This window comes from Leucoraja erinacea, chromosome 8, assembly GCF_028641065.1.
Source record: "Leucoraja erinacea ecotype New England chromosome 8, Leri_hhj_1, whole genome shotgun sequence".
Classification (NCBI taxonomy): domain Eukaryota; kingdom Metazoa; phylum Chordata; class Chondrichthyes; order Rajiformes; family Rajidae; genus Leucoraja; species Leucoraja erinaceus.
The window spans coordinates 54,358,823-54,380,499 of NC_073384.1; the positions used below are offsets into that span (position 1 = coordinate 54,358,823).

The 21,677-nt window shown below is 37.6% G+C and overlaps 1 protein-coding gene across 3 annotated transcripts in view; it reads right to left on the reverse strand.

Annotated features, from left to right (window-relative positions):
* The window catches only part of spata17 (spermatogenesis associated 17), a 207,514-nt gene that overhangs the window by 137,511 nt on the left and 48,326 nt on the right, over positions 1-21,677 (reverse strand). For all 3 annotated transcript variants that reach the window (XM_055639730.1, XM_055639729.1, XM_055639731.1), the window contains 2 exons: positions 19,305-19,428; positions 7,302-7,496 (listed from right to left, as the gene is read on the reverse strand). In XM_055639730.1, coding sequence (XP_055495705.1) covers positions 7,302-7,496; positions 19,305-19,428 — 319 coding nt within the window. The remainder of the gene's footprint in view (positions 1-7,301; positions 7,497-19,304; positions 19,429-21,677) is intronic.

A 21,677-nucleotide genomic window follows, 5' to 3' on the forward strand; every position in this document is an offset into this window, starting at 1 on the left:
AATGTGATTTCTGCAGAGGACCTCCAAGAAAGTGTGAGATGCATGAAGTAGATTGGATTACTGCAAACTAAGTGTACATATTGTAAATAATGTTGCGAGACAGTTACCCTGCTGTGTGTTAATTGGCCAAAGTGTTGAGCCCCTGGCTGGTTTGGTTGGATTCCAGGGTAAATGTTGCATTATTCAAGCTAAGTTAGCTTCTTCCAGAAGCTTCTCCTGCAACAATGTAAGGGGGATTCTGTTATTGGTCTGGGGAACTGTCAATAATGTATTGTTGTAATTAATATGTTTGATAGGATTGTAAAGAGACCACCCCTCTGTAGTTCGGCCCCTCAAGTTTCAGGGACTTATAAAAGGCAGCCTCCACGAGGTCCTTTGTCGATATTCTGGAAGAGCGCTTTGGACCACATGACCTTTTGGAGTGTTTCTGCTCGCACAAGGCTGAAGGACTTGGTCAGGCAGATACAAGGTTTGAACCCGTGGCGGTTTAGGTATCCTATAGGGGAATTTGTTGTGCAATCCAAAAATAAAAATTAGTTGTTATAGTGCTTGAATCAGCGTTTTATTTGCTGAACTAGTCAGGGTGGAAGCTTAGAAGAGCTTATTTACACAGGGACTTGGGGAAGCACAACAACTACAACTACGGGCCTAACTCGCACCACCCCGAAAAATGAATAAAAAGTGAAAAATAAACCTCTTCAATGACCTCTGCTTGATCATAGTTTGAGGGTTATTGTAAAGTGAGGTTATAGATTGAGGTGAAAGGTATTTCTGTTTCTTCTGATTATTCATTGTATCAGCTAGGTACCCACTTTTGAGGTGTTGATCAGTTCTGTCTGTGGCTATGACATTTGGCTAAATGGAATAGACTCAGAATAGTGGCAAATAACATGGAGGGTATCCTCAATGTGCAATATAAGCTTTAAAAAATCACTTTATTTTGGAAAGCTAATTGGAAATCATTATTGGTTGAACAAAAGGCAAAACTGCGGTATAGAAATAATTTAGCATTTATATAGATTGTCACCAATGAGGGCACAGATTGCACAGTCATCCTCTCTCCTTCATTGTTAAACATTTAAAGTTCACTTTGTAACTTTCTTTGGAGGCACTCTGCATGCTCTTGTCGTGTAGTCATTTGTGATGGTTTATACAATTATACAATACTAGACCAAGTGGGACCCATTGGGTCCTGTTCCCTCAACACGCGGTTGCAGGGGTGGGGGGGGGGGGGGCCTGCAGCCTCACACACACACTAACCAGCCCCTCCCCCCCACACACACACACACACTAAGCACCCCCCCCCACATACACACACACGCACCACCCCCCTTGATATTATATTAATATTATTCATTCGCTCCTTACTCCATCGCCGTCCTATCCACTCCATATAGTCCCCAACTCGCAGGACATCTAGAGAGGGAGAGGGAGGGGGAGAGAGAGGGGGGCAGAGACACAGAGAGAGAGGGGGGGCGGAGAGTGAGAGAGGGGACAGTGAGGGGGGGGGAGGAGAGGAGGGGGGGGGAGAGAGGAGGGGGGGAGGAGGGGGGAGAGGAGGAGGGTGGGAGAGAGGTGGAGGGAGGAGGAGAGACGAAGAGGGGGAGAGAGGAGGAGGGAGGAGTGGAGAGGCGGAGAGAGGGAGAGAGGAGGAGGGAGGGGTAGAGAGGAGGAGGGAGGGGGAGAGAGGAGGAGGGAGCGGGAGAGAGGAGGAGGGGGGGGGGGGGAGGAGGGGGAGAGGAGGAGGGGGAGGGGGGGAGAGAGGAGGAGTGGTGGAGGGGGGAAGAGGAGGAGGGGGGGAGAGGAGGAGTATTCAGTATCCAGTATTTACTTTAATGTCATTTTAACTAAGTACTCACATACACAGGTGAAATGAAAAAACTGTTTCTCAATCAGTTCCTGTCAGTGCAGTTAATAAAAACAGAATAAATACATATAGCTTTAAAAATTAAAATTACCATATCTAAAATAGGAGGGGGGGGTGGAGGGGGAGAGGAGGATGGGGGCGGAGAGGAAGAGGGGGCGGAGAGGAAGGGGGGCGGAGAGAAGAGGGGGGAGAGAGGAAGAGGGGGGAGATGAAGAGAGGCGGGAGAGGAGGAGGGGGGAGTGGGAGGCGACGGAGAGAGAGAGAGCAGCGAGTGTGGAGCCACAAGCGGGGAGCAGCCAGCTTGGAGCAGCCAGGCAGCCATCGGAGAGCAGCGGGGAGCGGTGAAATGGGAGGGTTGTGATGACGCCACTCTCAGCACGAGCAAGACGGTGCAGACGCATTGTGACATCGGCAGAGAAAGACAGTCCTTTTTATTTGCAAAGTTTTGTCCAATGTTTGAACATTTTCATTAATAACTCGAGAAATAAAGCATGAAATTTTCAAATAAGACCATATTGGAATCCATGGGAAAAATATCGACCGGAATATGTAAAAGAATTACCGTTAGCGCGTCATTTTTTTCATGAAGACACACAACACACAAACAAATAAACACACACACACACACACACACACACACACACACACACACACAAGATCAGACTTTGAATAGTTATATGATTGCAGGTACATTTTTTGGAATAAAGTAGATGATAATAATTTGTATGTGTGCCAGTATGTGAAGAAAGCTGTTAACTTCCATTCTCAAGTTCACTTTTAATTAATTTAGAAAGTGAGATCAAACCAGAACTAACATTTTACCACATGGAATTTCAACTATAATGGATAAAGATGTCCTGGGAAATATTGCAATTTTCACACCAATGGGTTACTAGATGCATCATATTTCAAAGATAGCAACAGAAAGATCAGACTTTTGTTAGGTGAAAGGGCTTTGAAATAATATAAACTTTCACAATGGAGTTCAAAGTCAAACACAACTATGGAGTAAAGTACACGAATGGAGACGATTAAAAATTAACTGATCAGGGTCAAAGAGCAGAAAACAAACTGAAATGATGGGAATGATTAGGGTTACAGTTTCATTAATATGGACAATGCCTAAATAAACAAAATGATATATACTTCTCGTGCCCAGACAATAGCAGGCAAATGGGAAATGATATTGTAAAATGCACAAAATACACGACAAAGGTGTTTTCAAATTAACTATATAGATACAGGTCCATTTCCATAACACCAATTGGATATAATGTGATGACTGGCTTAGGGATACTATTTGTATTACACAAGCCAAATTGGCTATAACCTTATTTTGATCGATACTGGGGAAGCACTGAAAAATGTATTCGGAAATTGTCAAGTGGAAAAAAAAATAGCTGTCCTGAATAAACAGTTGTGGTATAAAAACTGTTTTAATTTAACCTCCCTGCAATAATCAAGTAGCATTGGCTCTTAAGAACACAGTCTGTCAGTTTCCTGTGATTTTGATAGACGATTACCTGTGCAATGATACTCTTTAAAATAATGTAACGTACAACCTTTAATATTTTTAGCTGGCAGTTTTATATTTTTATAGTCCGTAAAAAGATCATTATTGTTGAAAACCCTACATGTTATTATTGCGAGCCTGAAACTCTAGCCTCAAATCTCCTTTTTAATGTTGATACAATTATTTTTTTTAAGAGCATGATTTTCTATAATGCAAGGTTTTAGAGGCACAACTATTGCATTGCATCTCAACTACTTGTAGGTCTAAGAATGGTGACATAGAGGAGGGCTTCAGAATATTATCTGCTTGAGGAAAGGAGGAGATAAGTTAATTTGGAGGATACAGACTTGAAGACCGATTATAACTGCACATATCTGAATGAACCAAAAAATAATTTTACAGGAAACTTTAAAGAACGCAGAAAGACATCTCCATATGCTACAATAGTTTAAGGAGTTAAGTTTGAATGCTTGCCAAAGAAAAAAATATTTTAAAAGAATCAATTTGACATTCAAGCCCCAAATGCCCTGATCCACTGTATTATTTAAGTCTCAACAGTCAAAAAGGGGTGCACATTATTAACATGTTCATACAACAGACAAAGAAAGGAAATTAATTACATTAATAGAATATGCAAATGTAAAAGTTTTTTAAAAAAATCTGTGATAGTAGAAATAGCAAATACATAAAAATGCAGATTTTCCTTTCTGATGCAATATTTGGGATTTTTTCAACAATTAATTATTTTCAAATGGACAGTGTTTCTGCAATTCAGTATTAATAAGATGATTTGACGAATTCCGGTGCCACATGTTACAAAAGCTCACAATATCTGTAACAGATGCTGATTAGAATGATTCCAACGTGCATTAATTAGAAAGCAGTAGCTGTAGCTGGGATGAAGCTAAATTCTGAGCCTAGGGGGCTACTCCAAGTCAACGCATATCACTTAACCGGAAATGTATCCTGGCTGAAAACTGTATAGTAAATTCTGGATGAAATGTGCGAAAGAGGCAACTGATAAATACGCTTTTGTGATAAAAGAGAAAGAGTTGTATTTGTAATTTCATGACCTCTGAATATCCTGAAGTACCTGCTCAGGAAATGTTCTTTTCCAAATCGGCAGCAATAAGTCCTCTAAGCTTCTACATACTGTAAATGATAGTGGGAAATCACAAATAACTTCAATGTCAGAACTATTGCCCACAAGATCATAACTTCAATGGTGAGTGGAAAAAAATAAATCAATATTCTAACTGCAGGTCTTAAAAGGTAAGAAAAGTGCCAAGATACTTTAAATCACAGCTCTAGCCTCATTCTTGCAGCTAACTGGGCAGCATTATCACCTCAGAGTCATAATGTTATGGGTTCAGGTTGTACTCCAGAGATTTGAGCACATTATCCAGAGTGACACGAGTTACAGTCAGAATATATTTGACATGGCTTCATATATGGACAATATACAGAAACACAGGCTGAGCACTAAGCAATGAACTACAGCACGTGCTTATCTTAAAGCGTAATGCGGTAACAACCATTTTCAGGCCATTTGACGTGACTTCAGTAATTTGACAAACAAAGCATGACTCACACACTCTTGACAAAATTTCATAGCCATTTGCGTCATCCTTTTCAGTGCACCATTACTTCTAGAGGCATTGCAGGAGTATTTAAGCTGCATTGTTACTGGAATGGCCATCATTACACACTCCTTGGAAAAATAGAACTTTGCAGTGTAGTACTTGACTGTGACACCCCTGATCAAATTATATCTAGATGTTGCCCTACCCATTAGTATCTTTGATTGGTCCAGAAACCAACTATACCAACTCAATGACTGACCAGTTCCCAAGTTCTCTCTCAATTGCCCCCTCATCCCCATCTTTTTATCAACTGACCCACCAATCTCTTTCCAACCCAATGTTCAGACAATGTCCTCCATGTCCGCAGACCCGGCAATCTCTTTCTAACCCAATGATCCCAGGAGGTACCCAATGAAGATTGATCAGCCACTATTCCCACCCATTTCCGTAGTCTTCACTGAACCCATTTCCACTACATGGCCACTCATCAAATCTCCACTTACACACCTATATTTTTCCCTCACTCAAGTCACCTCATTGATAACCAATGTCTTTAACACACAATTTACTTTGGCCTCTACCACTTATCCGAACTAACTCCCTCCGCATCCAAGACCAAATGAGATTACTGGGCCTGAATGGGCCTGCAACTGTCAGCTATTTCTTCCCTTTGAGCAAGTAACGCAGCAGATTTTAATCTGAGAAAAAGTGAAGAGGTTTTTCAGCAGTAGGCTATTGTCAGAAACTGTCATTTGGATTCTGTTGCAATGACCACCCAGCATATTCATTGGAGTGATGAACATAACTAGAAGATTCCACAAACAATTTTTTTATTTATTCATCTTTCAGCATTTGACCTTTGCACAATGGTGGTGAGTCACTTATATGAACTGCTGCAGTCTTTTGCTGAAGGAACTCCAGGAAAGTCATAAATCTCCAAATGAGGGACATGTGCATATAATCAGAACCCTCAGGTGTGATGTTCCAATGGTCCCACTGCCCTTGCTGCTCACGATGGGAAACATTTCACATTTGGAAAATATTTTTGGAAGAAGAAAATAAAAAAACTTTTTTTTTCAATTTTGCGTTTCTTGACGCATGTATAAATGACAAAATGATACGGTTTAGCGTTATGAAAAATCATGATATGGACCGATCACTAGGATTGCAACATCCTACCCTCTCCATCCCCGCAAATCCACAAATGTGGAGGTCATCTGTACACGTTTGATTGCCCATATTACTTGATCCTTTACAGAAAACCTGTAGGAAAGGATCAATGTAATCAACAGATTATACAAAGTAAACTGTGCACAAGCAAAACACTGCAGTAGTTCAGAGCAGAAACCGTTGATGGCTTGACCAAGATTATCACTATGACAATGGTCAGGTAACTTATTTTAGTAATGTTAATTTAGGCGTAAGTATTGGCCAGGGCATTTCTTTAACATGTTACAATGAGTTATTTAGTTATTATCTCTAGACAGGGCTTAGTTTTAACATCTCATCTGAAAAATAATGCACTGAGAGTGCAGCATCTCCTCACCGCTGTGGAATTCAGGCTCAATTTAAACTCACATTTCAGACTCAGATTTAATAATGTTACAACTAAGAAATGACTAACACGACTGCATATGACAGAGAAGACTATGTAAGTATTTTCCAATATTTTGAAATAATGGTTCCTGTCTAGCTTTCTAAACCAGTTGACATGCCAAAGTTCATACAGGAACAAAACCAACGTTTGGTTGTGCAATCCCATAATTAGGCTGGCAATATTTTAAGAGAAAATTAAATATGTTTAAGTGCTGACACAATTGTTCAGTATAGAATTTAAATATTTTTAGAAATGTCTTGTAAATTGTGTAACTTAACAATATTTCCATTTAATAATTTCACAAATGTATCATGAATATTTTTGTGGTATTCATACATCAAAAACTGTTTAATAGAAAAAAAAACAAATATTCAATCCCTTAGTAAAAGTCTGTAAATATTGAATTTTGGTGTAGCAAAAAATAGATCAAATTTATTCTTGAGGAAAAATTAAACAAATTCACATACAGTATTTCCTTTGACAATTTTAGAAATTAATTTGAAAGTGTATTAAAAAAAAACTCTCCTTATGTATTTGGAAACATATCATGATTCATTGAGGACAACTGTTAACCTTAACTGGAAGCAATGCAAAATTCACGTTGAAGATAGACACAAAAAGCTGGAGTAACTCAGCGGGACAGGCAGCATCTCTGAAAACAAGGAATGGGTGACATTTCGGGTCGAGACCCTTCTTAGTAAAAAATATAATTTGATAAACAAAAGCAAGAAAATAGCATACCTGTGGTTTTTTTCTGTGTGTGGGTGGTAGTAATGGAGGAAAGACGCATGGAACACCTGGTATTGATGGATCCACAAGGCCTTCCGTGAAATCCTTTTTGTGAAGTATAGTGTGACTCAGTGGACGACTGTGTTTTAATCTGTACTCAATCTCACTTGGGTACTGTCTGTATGGAGAGTTGTAAATACCTCGAATCTAGATTTGAAAAAAGTAACACATAAACTCAATGACATGAAGCATTGCAGACATTAATTATCAATCCCAAATTTGTTCCATTTTTTAATTGTATGATTTACACTAGTTTAAGATATTCAGTGAACTTGTAATAATAGAATTTTGCAATAAAAATTAACTCCATTTAACATTCGACAAGTAATATTTACACAGATTCAGAAAGGAAAATGTCTATGCTACATTGAACAACATAATTGGTATTGTGTGCCAACATTTATACAGTGACATCTGCTAAAAGCTTGTGTGAGTAACCTACTTTTCTGCCCACCACTCCAGTTTATCACAATCGTCAGTACCTCTTATCCTGTACAGAGACATGGGAATCCATTATCTTTGGCAATTTTATAAACTGATAAAGACTATGGGGAAATCTGTGCTAACTGTTTTTTTTAAAAAGGACCCGAGTTCATTCTGTACATTCATGCTAAAACTGAACTCAATAATGCTGGTGAATTCTCAAGAGTGACCCCGTTAATAGCTTCCCACTGACCTCACCGCACCAAGTTCTACTTCTGGCTAGTGTACTGATTACACAGTAGGGCAAATGAGCTGTGACAACATTGATATTTTTAAGTATAAAATTCTGGGTTGTCATGAAAAAAGGAAATGAGTTATGCAAGAGACACACTTTTGGCACTTTAAGTCCCCCTCCATCATACGAATTCATGCATGAACTAGAATATTAATTGCACCAGGTCAAGCACAACTGCAAACGTGCCTTTTGTTGGCCATTCATCCATTGAATAGCATTTAAATTCTGGACCCTTTTGCAAAGCTATCAATCCATCAGTCAGCTTCCTCCCCAATCTAGATGCTTTTCATAAAGGCCTTTTGTAATTAGGGCCACAGGGGATGGCAAGAAAAGGCACAAGAAGTTTAATGACCGTAAAGAAGAGCATGAAGGAGATCAGTGAATGAAGTACGTGCTGTAGGTAGAATTGCTGAATCAACACTGACCACCATACTTCATCATAATTATCAGGACATACAACTGCCACGGGATTTATAAAAATCGCACTCAGCAAATAATTGACCTGCTGTTAAGAAGTAGGTGGATTGTTAACGCATTGTTCTAATCCAACATCCAGTAAGATATTCAAGTTTCAATTACATTTGAAGAAAAAGTCAAAAGGTAATATTACTGCTTGCCAATTGCACAATTACAATTTGTTTTTAAACAAATAGCTGTTAACTGTGTTGGATATTCCTGAGAGAAATGAATTCGTACACCACCATTTAGTACCATTCATTCATTCGCATAAAAGCTCCATAAAGATTAATTAAACAAATTTCATAATTAATGTTGAAAGCAATTAACAAACAAGTCACTTGAGAAAAACAGAGAACCTGATGCTAACCATCACTTTTAGTTTTACAAACTCTGAAAACGTACAGTTTAAGAACCTAAGTAGACATTTTCCAAAAAAAAGTCTCAGTATTTCATTCAGTAAATTCCGATTCTTCAAAATGCTAATTATGAGGCATTTTAATATGAAAACAAATACTTAATATCTCACCACTTTTTTGTGCATCATATCTGAAAAGGCATATGATGTTTTTTTTTAAAATAGCCTGATCGAGTTTATTTTTCAAGATAGAATCCAGATAAGTATTTTAAACTATATGGTGTGATATATTTGCTGCCTTACACTTTGAATGTCAAAATGACAAAATCTGCTTTGAAAGTTATTTGCATTTTATTTTAGTTTTAATATATGATAATTTAAATATTACTTGATCTGATTTTACTTTTCTCAGATTTATATTGAAGATATGCAATACTAATTCAGCGACCAATGGTAGCTTAAAATGTTAGGAGTAAGCATCCTTGTGTAAATAAAACTTAAAACAGTACATATCTGGGAAATACATGTTTAATCCTGATAATTAATTAAATCGTTAATATGACTCAACTAATCATAAAGCGCACATTTTTTAGCAAATATTACAGAGAAAATGCAACAAATATACATCATGGCATTGCAGCCATTAATGTTATACAAATGCTTTCTAAAAAGATTGAATAGAGTATATATTTTTAGTTTTTCAATTCCAATAATTCTGCTACTATTTATTTTCATATTCCCAAATTTATTTTTGTCTGATAATGCCTATAGTTAGCTGGACAATTAATATTGTATTCAATGAGAATCAACAAAATAAAGTTTGTATATACTCTATTAAATGGGGTTAGTATCACTTCAGCTGTTTTATCCAGCTGCGTATGGTTAAGTTACATATTATTTGGAATAGGATAATACTGTGTTACTTGAAAATTCTGTACATATATCATATTAGTTGGCTTTAACTATTAATATTCAAAAATTACCACTTAATTTATATGCCTAAACACCCATTTCGCTCTCCAGTCTATACACTTTGTCATGTCTGCATGCCTAGAACTGCTCATTGTATAATTATCAGAAGCTCAAGAATTGCTTTGATAGGATTTGTTTTTATTTTATAAAGACCATTTATAAAGCCTGAGTTTTTAATTTTTTGGATATAATAAATGACATCAGAATGGATTTTAAGGTAACAAACATAACAAGGCTGATGTGATTGTAGATCCCATAGGCATAACATCAGTGCTCAAGTAAAATAATTTATAAATCAACTGATTCTGTGTCGGTATCAACTAATGCATAGGCATAACTCCATTGCTCAAAGGCAAATAATTTAAATATCAAATGTGGTTTAACTTTCTCTCTTTGTGTGTATTGTATGTGGGATACCTAACTAGCAATAACATACATAACACCTTGACAATATGAACACCTATGTCAGGATGCTATTCATCGACTACAGCTCAACTATCAACATCTTATCAAATTAGCTATTTCTAACTTATGGGCCTTGGTCTTGGAGCCTCCATCACCAACTGGCTTATGGACTTCCTACTGGCAGACCTCATATGGTTAGAACCGGTCATAATATTTCCTCCACTCTGACAATCCTCTGAGCTGTGTGCTCCGTTCTCTGCTCTGCTCCCTGTGCATCCATAGCTATGCAGCCAAGTACAGCACCAATTTAATCTTTAAGTTTGCCGAATAAATTGTTGTCAGGCGGATCAACGGCAAAGATGAGGGGGAGTAGTGGAAAGAGAAGGTTCAAGGAGTAGTGGAAAGAGAAGGTTCAAGAACGTGTCCAGATTGCAGGAAAACAACCTAGTCCTTAAAGGGGTTGTCCCACTGCGGGGGGGAGAAGGGGGGGGGGGGGGGGGGGGGGGGGGACGGGGGGGGAGAAGGGGTGGGGGGGAGGGGGGGGGGGGGGGGGGGGGACGGGGGGGGGGGGGGGGAGACGGGGGTGGGGGGGGAGGAGAAGGGGGGGGGAGGAGAGACACTTTTAAGAAGTATAATAAAGTTTAGCGGGCATTTTACCTATCGGTCGGTTTTCCTTGGTCCTGAAAACTCCAATGAGCCCATCAAAATGCCCGGTCAGCGAAGGAGATTGCCCACGGCTGACCTCGACTGCCTGTAACTAAATAGTGACCCCACTCCACTACGAGTTCAAAAGAAGCATGCCGACCAAATTTTACTCGCGGAAAATGTTTCAACATGCTGAAAAATTTTCCTAGCCGAGGCCATGAGTATTCGCGAACGTCCTCGAGCATGAAGGAGGGTTCCAGTGTCCTCATAGGACCTCCTAGGACCATGTGTCGACCATGCTGTGAGCTTGAAGGTCGAAGACACTCTTCTAAACTCGCAGATTAGGTAGCCACAGTGGGACAGCCCCTTAACGTTAGCAAAGCAAAAGAGTTGGTTGCAACCTATGGAAGCAGCATGGTGAACAAAACACTCTCCACATCAATGGTGTTACTATAGAGATGATCGACAACAGCAAGATTTTTTAGCATTTATATCACCAGCGAACTCATCTGGTTCCCTCACATGCATGGTGGGCCATGTAGGGCAGCAGAAGCTCCCAGAGACAGCAGTCATACCTCGACAGAAGGTACGGCTCGCCCACCACAGAACCCAGGAATCCACCTGGAGTCGTCCGAGGCTCGTCTCCTGCCCAGTCTATCACAGGCTCGTCCTTTCCTTCCATCTTCATGGCGTGTTGTCTCACAAAAGCTAGAAGCACGGAAGCCCACCAACTTCGCTATTCCCTTTTCTCTCTTCTACTTTCTGGGAGAAGATACCAAAGCTTGAAACACCAGATGTCCAGATTGAAGAAAAGCTCCTTTCCCACTGCAATGAGACTGACGCAAACCACTTATATCACGCTGGCGCTGCCACGTACTCTTATTCGTAACTCTACCCAATATTGTTATTTTGCACTTAAGTATTGTTTTTTGTATTACTTCAGTTTGCACTATAATCTTTGCACTAGTCTGCTGCTCCGTTGTATTTATTGTTTACTCCATGACTAGAAATTTCATTGCAGCCTGGTGTATATGACAATAAACTCATCTGAATAGAATTGACAATGAAGCTTGAAAATTGATTTAATTTTTGACAACACAAGGAAATTGTTTAAGTATCACATCTTCATAAAACCGGAAATATTTCCACTCTATTTACGGAAATTGTTATCATTTTTAAAAGTATTTTTTGAACATTGCCATCTTTGAAATTCTGCAAGAGATTCTGTATCAATATTTTAACATATTAATTGACATCAACCACCATAACTCAAACAATCACTTAATTGAGGTGCCTATGTATGCAATGCGTCTGCTCAGATATCTATTGCACACGCACTGATGAAGAATATAATTAAACTCAGCTGTGATATAACTGAATACGCTGATTACATTATCTCTGCTTATATGTGAAAAATAATACTTGGGTAAAGTACCAGATCACTGTCAACAATGATGATGTTACATTCTGAAATGGATGAGTGATTACGAGAAATCCACTTCAGTGTATAACAACAGAATGAACATTAAGGAAAAGGCATTTGTAGGTAGATGGCAACATAACAAATGGCCTCTTGCAACAATATTAAATACATAATTGATTTTATTTCTCTCAACTGTGTATTTCAGCTTATTTTAAATGCAGTTGGTGAATACGATAAGTTTTAATCTGCAATTTGAGAGGGAGAAGGTTAAATCAGAAGTGTCAGTGTTGCAGTTGAACAAAGGGGACTATGAAGGCATGGGAGAGGAGCTGGCCAAGGTCCACTGGAAAAAGATCCTAGCAGAAATGACAGTGGAACAGCAATTGCAGGAATTTCTGGGCATAATCCAGAAGATGCAGGATCATTTCATGCCAAAGAGGAAGAAATATTCTAAAGGGTGTAAGAGGCAATGAGGGCTGACAAGGGAAGTTTGGGATGGAATAAAACTAAAAGAAAAGTTGTATAACAAAGCGAAGAGTAGCGGGAAGCCCGAGGAAACTTTCAAAGGATGACAGAAGGTAACAAAAAGGGCAATATGGGATGAAAAGATGAAGTACGAGGGTAAACTGGCCAAGAATATAAAGGATAGTAAAAGCCTCTTTAGGTATGTTAAGAGAAAAAGATTAGTAAAGACAAATGTGGGTCCCTTGAAGGCAGAAACAGGTGAAATTAGTATGGGGAACAAGGAAATGGCAGAATAGTTGAACAGGTACTTTGGTTCTGTCTTCACCAAGGAAGACACAAACAATCTCCCAGATATCTAGAGGAGAGAGGATCTAGGGAGACATAGAAACTGAAATAAATTTGCATTAGGCAAAAAATAGTATTGGGTAGTCTGTTGAGACTGAAGGCTGATAAATCCCAAGGGCCTGATGGTCTGCATCCCAGGGTAGTCAAGGAGATGGCTCTAGAAATCGTGGATGCATTGGTGATCATTTTCCAATGTTCTATAGATTCTGGATCAGTTCCTGTGGATTGGAGTGGAGGTAATGTTATCCCACTTTTCATAAAAAGGAGCGAGAGAGAAAACAGGGAATTATAGACCAGTTAGCCTGGAGTGGAGTTCCACAAGTCCCAGTGCTGGGGCTGCAACTATTTACAATATATATTAATGATTTAGATGATGGGATTAAAAGTAACACTAGCAAATTTGCAGATGACTCAAAGCTGAGTGGCAGTGTGAACTGCGAAGAGGATGCCAGGAGGTTGCAGGGTGACTTGGACAGAATGAGTGAGTGGGCAGATGCAGTGGAACATGGCAACTCTCTGGATGGTGTTTCAGAAGAGAATCTATTATACTTAGTGTATGGTACAATTTGATGGATAACATGAAGGACAAACATTTCACCGTATCTCTGTACACGTGTCAATAAAGAAACTATTGAACCAGTAACATCCCAACTTCATTGTACCAGTTCCAACTCCAACATCCAATTATACGAAGATTTATTAACCTCCTTATTGACTGGAAAAAAATCATGGAATCAATGCCTACACCACCATCAGTTGGTCTATTAAACTACCCGTACCACTGTTATTTAAGGATTGAATTATTAAAATTCATAAACAACCATCACAGTAAAACCAACTAGTTCCAATGTGATATCCAACATGCCACTTTGCAACACAAGATTATATGCTAAATTAGGAATTTAGGATTTTTTTTTTAACAATTCTGTACTTCAGAAGGATTGATGCCAATTACATCATTATCTTTGATGCACCTAAATCAACAAAGATTATACATGCAACTGACTGTGGAATTCATTGGCTTATCAACAAGGTTTTTCTCCTGATATTTAAAATCCTTGCAATTTTACACAATTCCTCATGTTATGGAAGAAAGGATGTGAATATATTTACACACGGACAAGATAGCTTTAAAAAAAGCTTTATCATTTAAATACATTTTTCCATTCACTTAAGTAAATAAATATTCTGCACATTCCCTGGATACCAACTTGTCGGCAAGTTTCCATTGGAAACCAGAAGTACCAAACCATCAAAATTATGATGAAAATGGCGACAGAAGTTATAATGCATAATAAATGTTTTGATATATTATTCCATACAATGTTGGCAATCCTCTTAAATCAACACAGACTGAAGACCCATAACTAAGAGTCAGAAAGAAACTGCCAGCTCCTTTAGATAAAGGTGAAGCATTGCTTTATTTCATGCCGGATTGGATGTGGATCAACTGCCTAAACATGCAATTTTTTAATCTGCTTAGTGAATGGCCAATTTATATCATATTAATAGCCACATAATTTGCAGGAGAATACATTAATGCATCAAAATGCATCCATAGTCGATGTTGGGATTTTAAATAGAACCACAGTCCTTTCAAAGCTGTTTGCAATTACAACCAAAATAGGAGAATTGAAATGATGCCCAAATTTCCATAGGCTATCTATATATTACTAAAAATCTGATCTTGACCACTTCCTGTTGTTCTGTATATTGATTTTAGAAAAATACGCTGCCACTTACGGCTGTGATTTTTGGCCATCTTACTCAGAGTCCCCTTCCACTGCGCAGGACAAGAAGATTTTTCCCATCGATTAAAAATAAAAGAGTTATTAGTGTTTGAAAAATGGTGAGATTCTCTCTCCTGAAGGCCACGCCCCTTCCCGAGGGACTATAAAACCCGGAAGTGTTTAGTGCCTCAGTCAGTCTCTGCAAGGTGGGGGAGCGAGAGTGTCACGTCTCTCAGTCTGAGCTGTTAATAACACTGAACACATGTTTACTAAACTGTGAGTGGTTTTACTGACTTGTCAGTGCCCTTAATGTGGTTTGAAAATATAGTTTGGAAATGCTAAAGCTGTGTTGCCTTTGGTTTGGAAATGCTAAAGCTGTGTTGCCTTTGGTTTGGAAATGCTAAAGCTGTGTTGCCTTTGGTTTGGAAATGCTAAAGCTGTGTTGCCTAATTAAAGTTGCCTTGCCTAATTAAAGTTGCCTTGCCTAATTGGTGGAGAGGTGGAATATTGCATTGGGGGACCAGCCCTCCCGTGTGAAGCTGGGACCCAACGGGTCCCACAGTCTAGTTTTATCATAGATGCCTGTGATCCCACTAGCATTATCAAGTATGTATGAAATATTACTGAAACACCTCGAAAATCACACGCGCAGTGCCTTTCTATTTTGACAGATCAATAAACCATACCTCATGTAGCTGATAATAATCTATTTTTAGCCTTTAACTTGCTTTTGCTCTGATAGCCAAATAAATAATCATAACTAATGCCATTACTTCAATGGCTATAAATTACTTTGCAATATTCTGGGATTATGAAAGGCATCATACAAATTCAATTACTTATCTCAAGATATATGTCCACATAGCTAAGACACAGGTGCCAAATATTATTTAATTCCTCATTTTTTTCTAATCTGTATAATTTTTCAATGCACCAACACCTTAAATTAAAAATACTGATTATTATTCAAACAATAACAAAGAACATAACAAATAGTGGCATCTCAGTATAGAGCAGTCAACCCCAGGTTCTAACACCCTTGCTAAGGAAACATCATTCCTGCATAAATCCTGTGAACCACCAAATGTTTTCATTCTCATTCTATTAATTCTTCTCATTCTTCTAAAGGCAGGAGAATATATACCCATTCACCTTAGCTTATCTTCACTCAATGACCCCATCATAAGACCAAAAATCAATCTAGCTATTTTACAATCTTTATTACAAGCATTTATTTTCTTACATATTTCAGCTGTAATTTTACCCCAAATAATTGCAGTAAAATATATTTATTTTTGTGATAAAAAGCAAACATATTGTTTGCCTTAATCGCTTGATGCATATTCAATTCAGTAATATATGCACTAGGAACATGAACTCTCCTTCCATGACTTGAATACATTGCTTTGGTGTTCCTTCAAATGTTTTACAATGCTATAGATGTTATGTTGAAGCTTCCATGACAAAAGCAGTTTCTTCTTTGGCTAACCATCAGAGTTGTCAATGACTTGCTTCTAGTTCTGAGAATTCTGCAGTAGCAGGTCAATGTGAAACCAGCAAACTCAGTTTGGGGGGGGGGGGGGGGGGGTGGAGAATGGGTAAATTATGCTTGGAAGGTAAGATTGGTGAGTTGTTCAGATTTTGTGCACTTTTCCACTGCTTGCTGTGGGCACTGCACTGTCCCATTGTAAAGATTCAACTGTATTCCCAGAAGTTCCTTTTCCATTTTCAATGCTCAATGCGGGGATCGCTGGTCAGTATGGTGGGCCAAAGACCCTGTTGCCACACTATTTCTAAACTAAACTAAAACTAAAAGTGCTAGGCATTCCAATGAGTTGGTGAGATTATTATTTTTTAACCGAGACCTTGAGAATATTGTGGTAACATTTGCACTCTTCTTCTGGAAACATCTTGTAGTTCTGGAGATCTGAGTAAATTTCTTGCCTCAGATGTCTGGTGACAGGCATGTAAACAGCTTATCTACTGGATCTGATTTACCATGATCACAAAGTTAACACCTTTAAGATTTCACCCTCTGACCTTAAAGCCATGCCCTCTAGTATTTGACATTTCAAACCTGGGGAAAAAGATTCTGACTCCCTACACTATTTATTAATCTCATCATTTTATACACTTCTCTTGGTCTTTAATGCTCCAGAGAAAACAATCCAAGTGTGTCCAAACTCTCCCTAGAGCCAGTACCCTCCAATCCAAGCAGTTTCCTGGTAAACCTCTTATGTACTCTCCCCAACACCTCCATATACTTCCTTTAACAAGGAGACCAGAATTGCACACAATGCTCCAAATGTGGCCTAACAAAAGTTTTATAAAGCAGTTACTGACTCTTGACTCTTGTACACATTACCCCAAACCTTGACGGCAAGCATGCCACATGCCTTCTTTACCACTCTATCTATTTGTGTTGCTACTTTCAGGGAGCTAAGGATGTTGACTACCAGATCCCACCTGTACATCAATGCGGTTTAGGGTTGTGGTGTTCACGGTTTATTTTTCCCTTCCCTTTGAATTAGGAAAGTGCAACAGCACCAACATGCACCATCTGCCTATATCTGTAACTGCTCTATATGCTGTTTTATCCTTTGACAGTCTTCTTCACTGTCCATCACTCTGCAAACTAACTAACCAACCCGTCGACATTTTCATCCCTGCTATTGATATGTATCACAAAACATAGATGTTCACCACTAATCCCTGCAGAACAGCACTGGTCACAGACCTCCAACTAGAATAACACCCTTCCACCATTATCCTCTGTCTGCTGTGGGTAAACCAGTTCTGAATCCAAACTACTGAGTCACCATGGGTCCCTTGCATCTTAATCTTCTGTATCAACGTACCACAAGGGATCTTGATAAATGTCTTTGTAGTCTATTCACTGTTCTCCATGCAATGTTCTACATAGTTTGATATCTTGGGAGAGGCCCTTTGCATCAAGGGTGTAAAGTGTCAATAGTAACAGTCTCCCATTAACTGGATTAATCCATCTTAAAGAAATCGAAGTTAAATTTGTATATGAATTGTTAAATACTAAAGAATATTAAGCTATTAGATCAATTATAACTGAATAATCTATTTTATAAATCCTGTTACAAAAATGTATATTATTACATAACCTATATATTTTATTTTGCAGCAACTTTGGTACTTTGTTGTTTTCAATTTAGTCCCTTTCCTTAGATGTGTGAATTTATTTGAACACATTCAATAATCAACCTGCTTTTTTTCCCAGCTGTCTTATTCATAAAAAATAATGGCTTTGAATGGATAAATGGAAACTGCAGAAAAGCACTAATAAACGTATTTCCATTATTTAATAAATGAGAAGAATATCACCTAAATTTTTCTACAAAATTGAGTTGCTTCAAAAAACTCTTCATCTTCCTAGCAAATTTCTAACTCGATAATACTGCTGGTACAAACAGTAGACTAAAAATGTAAAAACACTGTACTGCCTTCCCTTTTTATCTACAACATAATCTTGTGGATTGTCCGAGATAGTGTAGAATTATTAGGACTCCTTTAAGACTATTATAGTTCGATAAATTTCCAAATTCATATCTCTCCAAATGCTAAATCAAACACTTGCTATGAGCCAAATGCTTAATGTTACTATATTTTACCTACGTATAATAATTAAAAAAAAACTGTGAAAAACAGAATCTAAAAAAAATTCTACATGCTGTAATGTGATGTTTGAAATATAGGTTTAGTTACTACCTGTGTCAACTTAATTAACTTCTGTATCACATCTATTTGACACAGCACTAAATCAACTGTTTAGCAGCGATACAAACAAAAAATATTTTCACCGCATTTTACCATTTTATCCTTCTACATTCCGTCAAGTATACGACTTAAATGAAGGCTGCTTTGTTTGCGTGAAGTAACATCAAAACATTCTTCCAGACATTTCTAGACGCAATGATTTTGAAAAGAGGCTGCTTTATGAACCTAAAGCAGCCTTCATAAAACAAGTCTGTCAGTTGCAATTAACCTACCCTTCGGAACTCTACCCTACTGAAACAGTTGCAGAAAAGATAAGACAATTAAAAAAATGTTTTACCATCTTAGTTTAACAGCTTGTTGGCTACAGTTTGACAACATTACAACACAAAACGAGGCAGTCAAAATGAGTTGTTAGGCTGAGGTTATGCCCTTCCTGTTGTGTTATCTGCCTGCAGATCAAACTGCTGACTTGGACTCTTTCTGCCAACAATGCTGATGCTGCCAGTATGAAGATGCTGTCACCTAGTAGTCATGGTGCTTGCACTCCACAATAGAAAAGCGCTAAATTGAACTCGAAGTATTGTCTTTGTGATATCATTTCAGCAAGTCATGTCCCATTCAGCCTGATAGTTTATCTCTGTCAGGCAGGGACCCAGGCGACTATGCAAGCTGTCAGGACAGGTACACAGACCTGCTCAGTGCTGAGGAGGTAATGCATCTTTCGGGCTTGGTAACGCTTTCTCCTCTCTTCCTTTTCTATGGCTTTCTTTTCCTGTTCTTTCTTCTTTGTCTGTTCATATTCTTCCAGTTCTTTTCTACAGTTAAGCAGAGATTTACACCATGTGGATTAATTGAATAAAGCAACATTTACAAGCACTCTAGGTTTTAATAGCAATGTCCTTCATAATTACTTTTAGGCATAATATGTTACTTGTGGTTCCAACAATGAATGTAGCTACAATTTAAAAAAAAATGTTATTGCTTTGCTATACAGAGGATTCAGCCAATATTTTAAAAAATACTTTGCGGATAGCCCCATTTTACCTCCTTGCTTCCCCATTAATGTATTAATATGAAATACGTTTTAGAGAATTGCCTGTTAACTTTTGTTGAGTTTTATGGACCTTAGACATTAAATAGTTGTAGACACCAATACCATTTATACTGTATTGCATCTTGGCAATATGACCTTTCCTGACCTGCTTTTCAAACCTATTATTAACTGTTAAGTAGATTTGTAAAGCTGAACAAATTTATTTCCAATAAAAGGATCTCTATCTATGTCTCTTTGTGTGTCACCCAACAAACCTCATTAAATTTGTCCATTTCAGTTAGACCCAATGTGTTTGTAACATCAGTGACCTCCATGTCCTTAAAAATAAAGTCTCTATTACTTAATCCATTGCAGAATACATTTCTGCAATCCAGCTTAACATAGCAATGGATACAATGACAAGTTATATTTTATCCAGAATATTTGCCATCACTATCAATTTCAAAAGTAACAAATAGATATCTTCAATTCCAAAGTAGAAAAATAGCAGATTTATCTGAAAATATCTGATGTAAGACTTTGTCAAGGAAAGTGATTAAATAATACCTTCACCAATTCAATTAAAGAAGTTGTACATTCCCATCTACTATACACCTATTAACAAGTTTTACTGGTTAATTACACATGCCCTGTGTGGCATTTACATCAGCTATGGATATCATAGTTGCCATGATACATCTCCATCCAACAAACATATTAATTTACACTTTATATAAAATGAGAAACATATTTAAATATGCATAGCTAAATAAAATATTGTTCATTATTTGTTGACCAGAAAATATATATTTTTAAAGATATATCACATAAAAAGGACATTGATCATGAGGCAGTATGGATTGCTCTTAGACAATTATTAAATTGTAGACTTTGTGAGATATTTAATCTTATGCATTTCAAACCCTCTGCACCATTACCCAAAATAGTTGAATGCTTATTTTTAATGTGCGAAATAGACTGAGATTTTGAATGATTAATTTTAAGTTGTGGTTTTGCAGATATTGTATTTATTATGTTCAATCCTTTCAAAAACTTACTAGTAACAGTGGTATTAAAAAAAGAAAACGGATTTCTGTTTGTTGCAACAAATAAATGCATGCAAAAATATGGTTCTTAAATATTCTCCATATTACATTTGTTTATACTGAAGTCCTCTATCCTCAATCGTGCACAAATATGTGTTTATGCAAAAATTCAGTTTGGCTACTGAAGGGTTAAATTAATTGCTTCACAAGAGAAAACTTACTTAGGGGAAATTATCTGATTATGGTAGTAATAATTGCACAGCTGTTTAACACAGATAGAGAAATAATTCATGTAGGCAATAGGCCGTGGTGGCAATGACATTTTGCATTTAGTAAATATGCAAACTGTTCATTCCTAATTACCCATACTAAAGGATGCCCTTATTAAACGTATAAACTAAAACTGTCTGCTTGGCAAGTGATAAATTATTATATTGTGCAAAACTGCATTACAAAATTATGACAGTGAACTTGGGTCTCCTAACTTCATTAAGCGATTTTGCTGGAAAGTTGAATGATCAGAAATGGACACTAATATTGCTATCGATGGAATTGACTAAGAGCGACTGTCTTGTATGATGCAATTACAATGTTTCTTTTAGTATTCCCAAGTCAGGTACCCTCTAGAATAAATCAGGAGCAATATAAAGGAAAGAGTATTTCAAGACTGCACATGAATAAAATGTTTGCTTTGACTTTTGCAATAAATAATAGTAGCTTCTCTGAGCTCCAAGCAAAATATGTTTTATTAATGTCATGACTCAGCAACAGGGCAGCTAATTTTTAATTTCATGATATCATTTGTTTGATCCAAACAAAGGTCTATTTCTTGCATATCTAGCTAGAGGTTAGAAGTGTACAAGCTTACCAATTGCATATTCAGCCTTTAAATTAATCAAATCAATTTATCACTGTAGCAACACGAGTGTTAATTTGAAGACATATTAGGCACTATACATGGAGGGTAATAAAAATATTCAAGTAT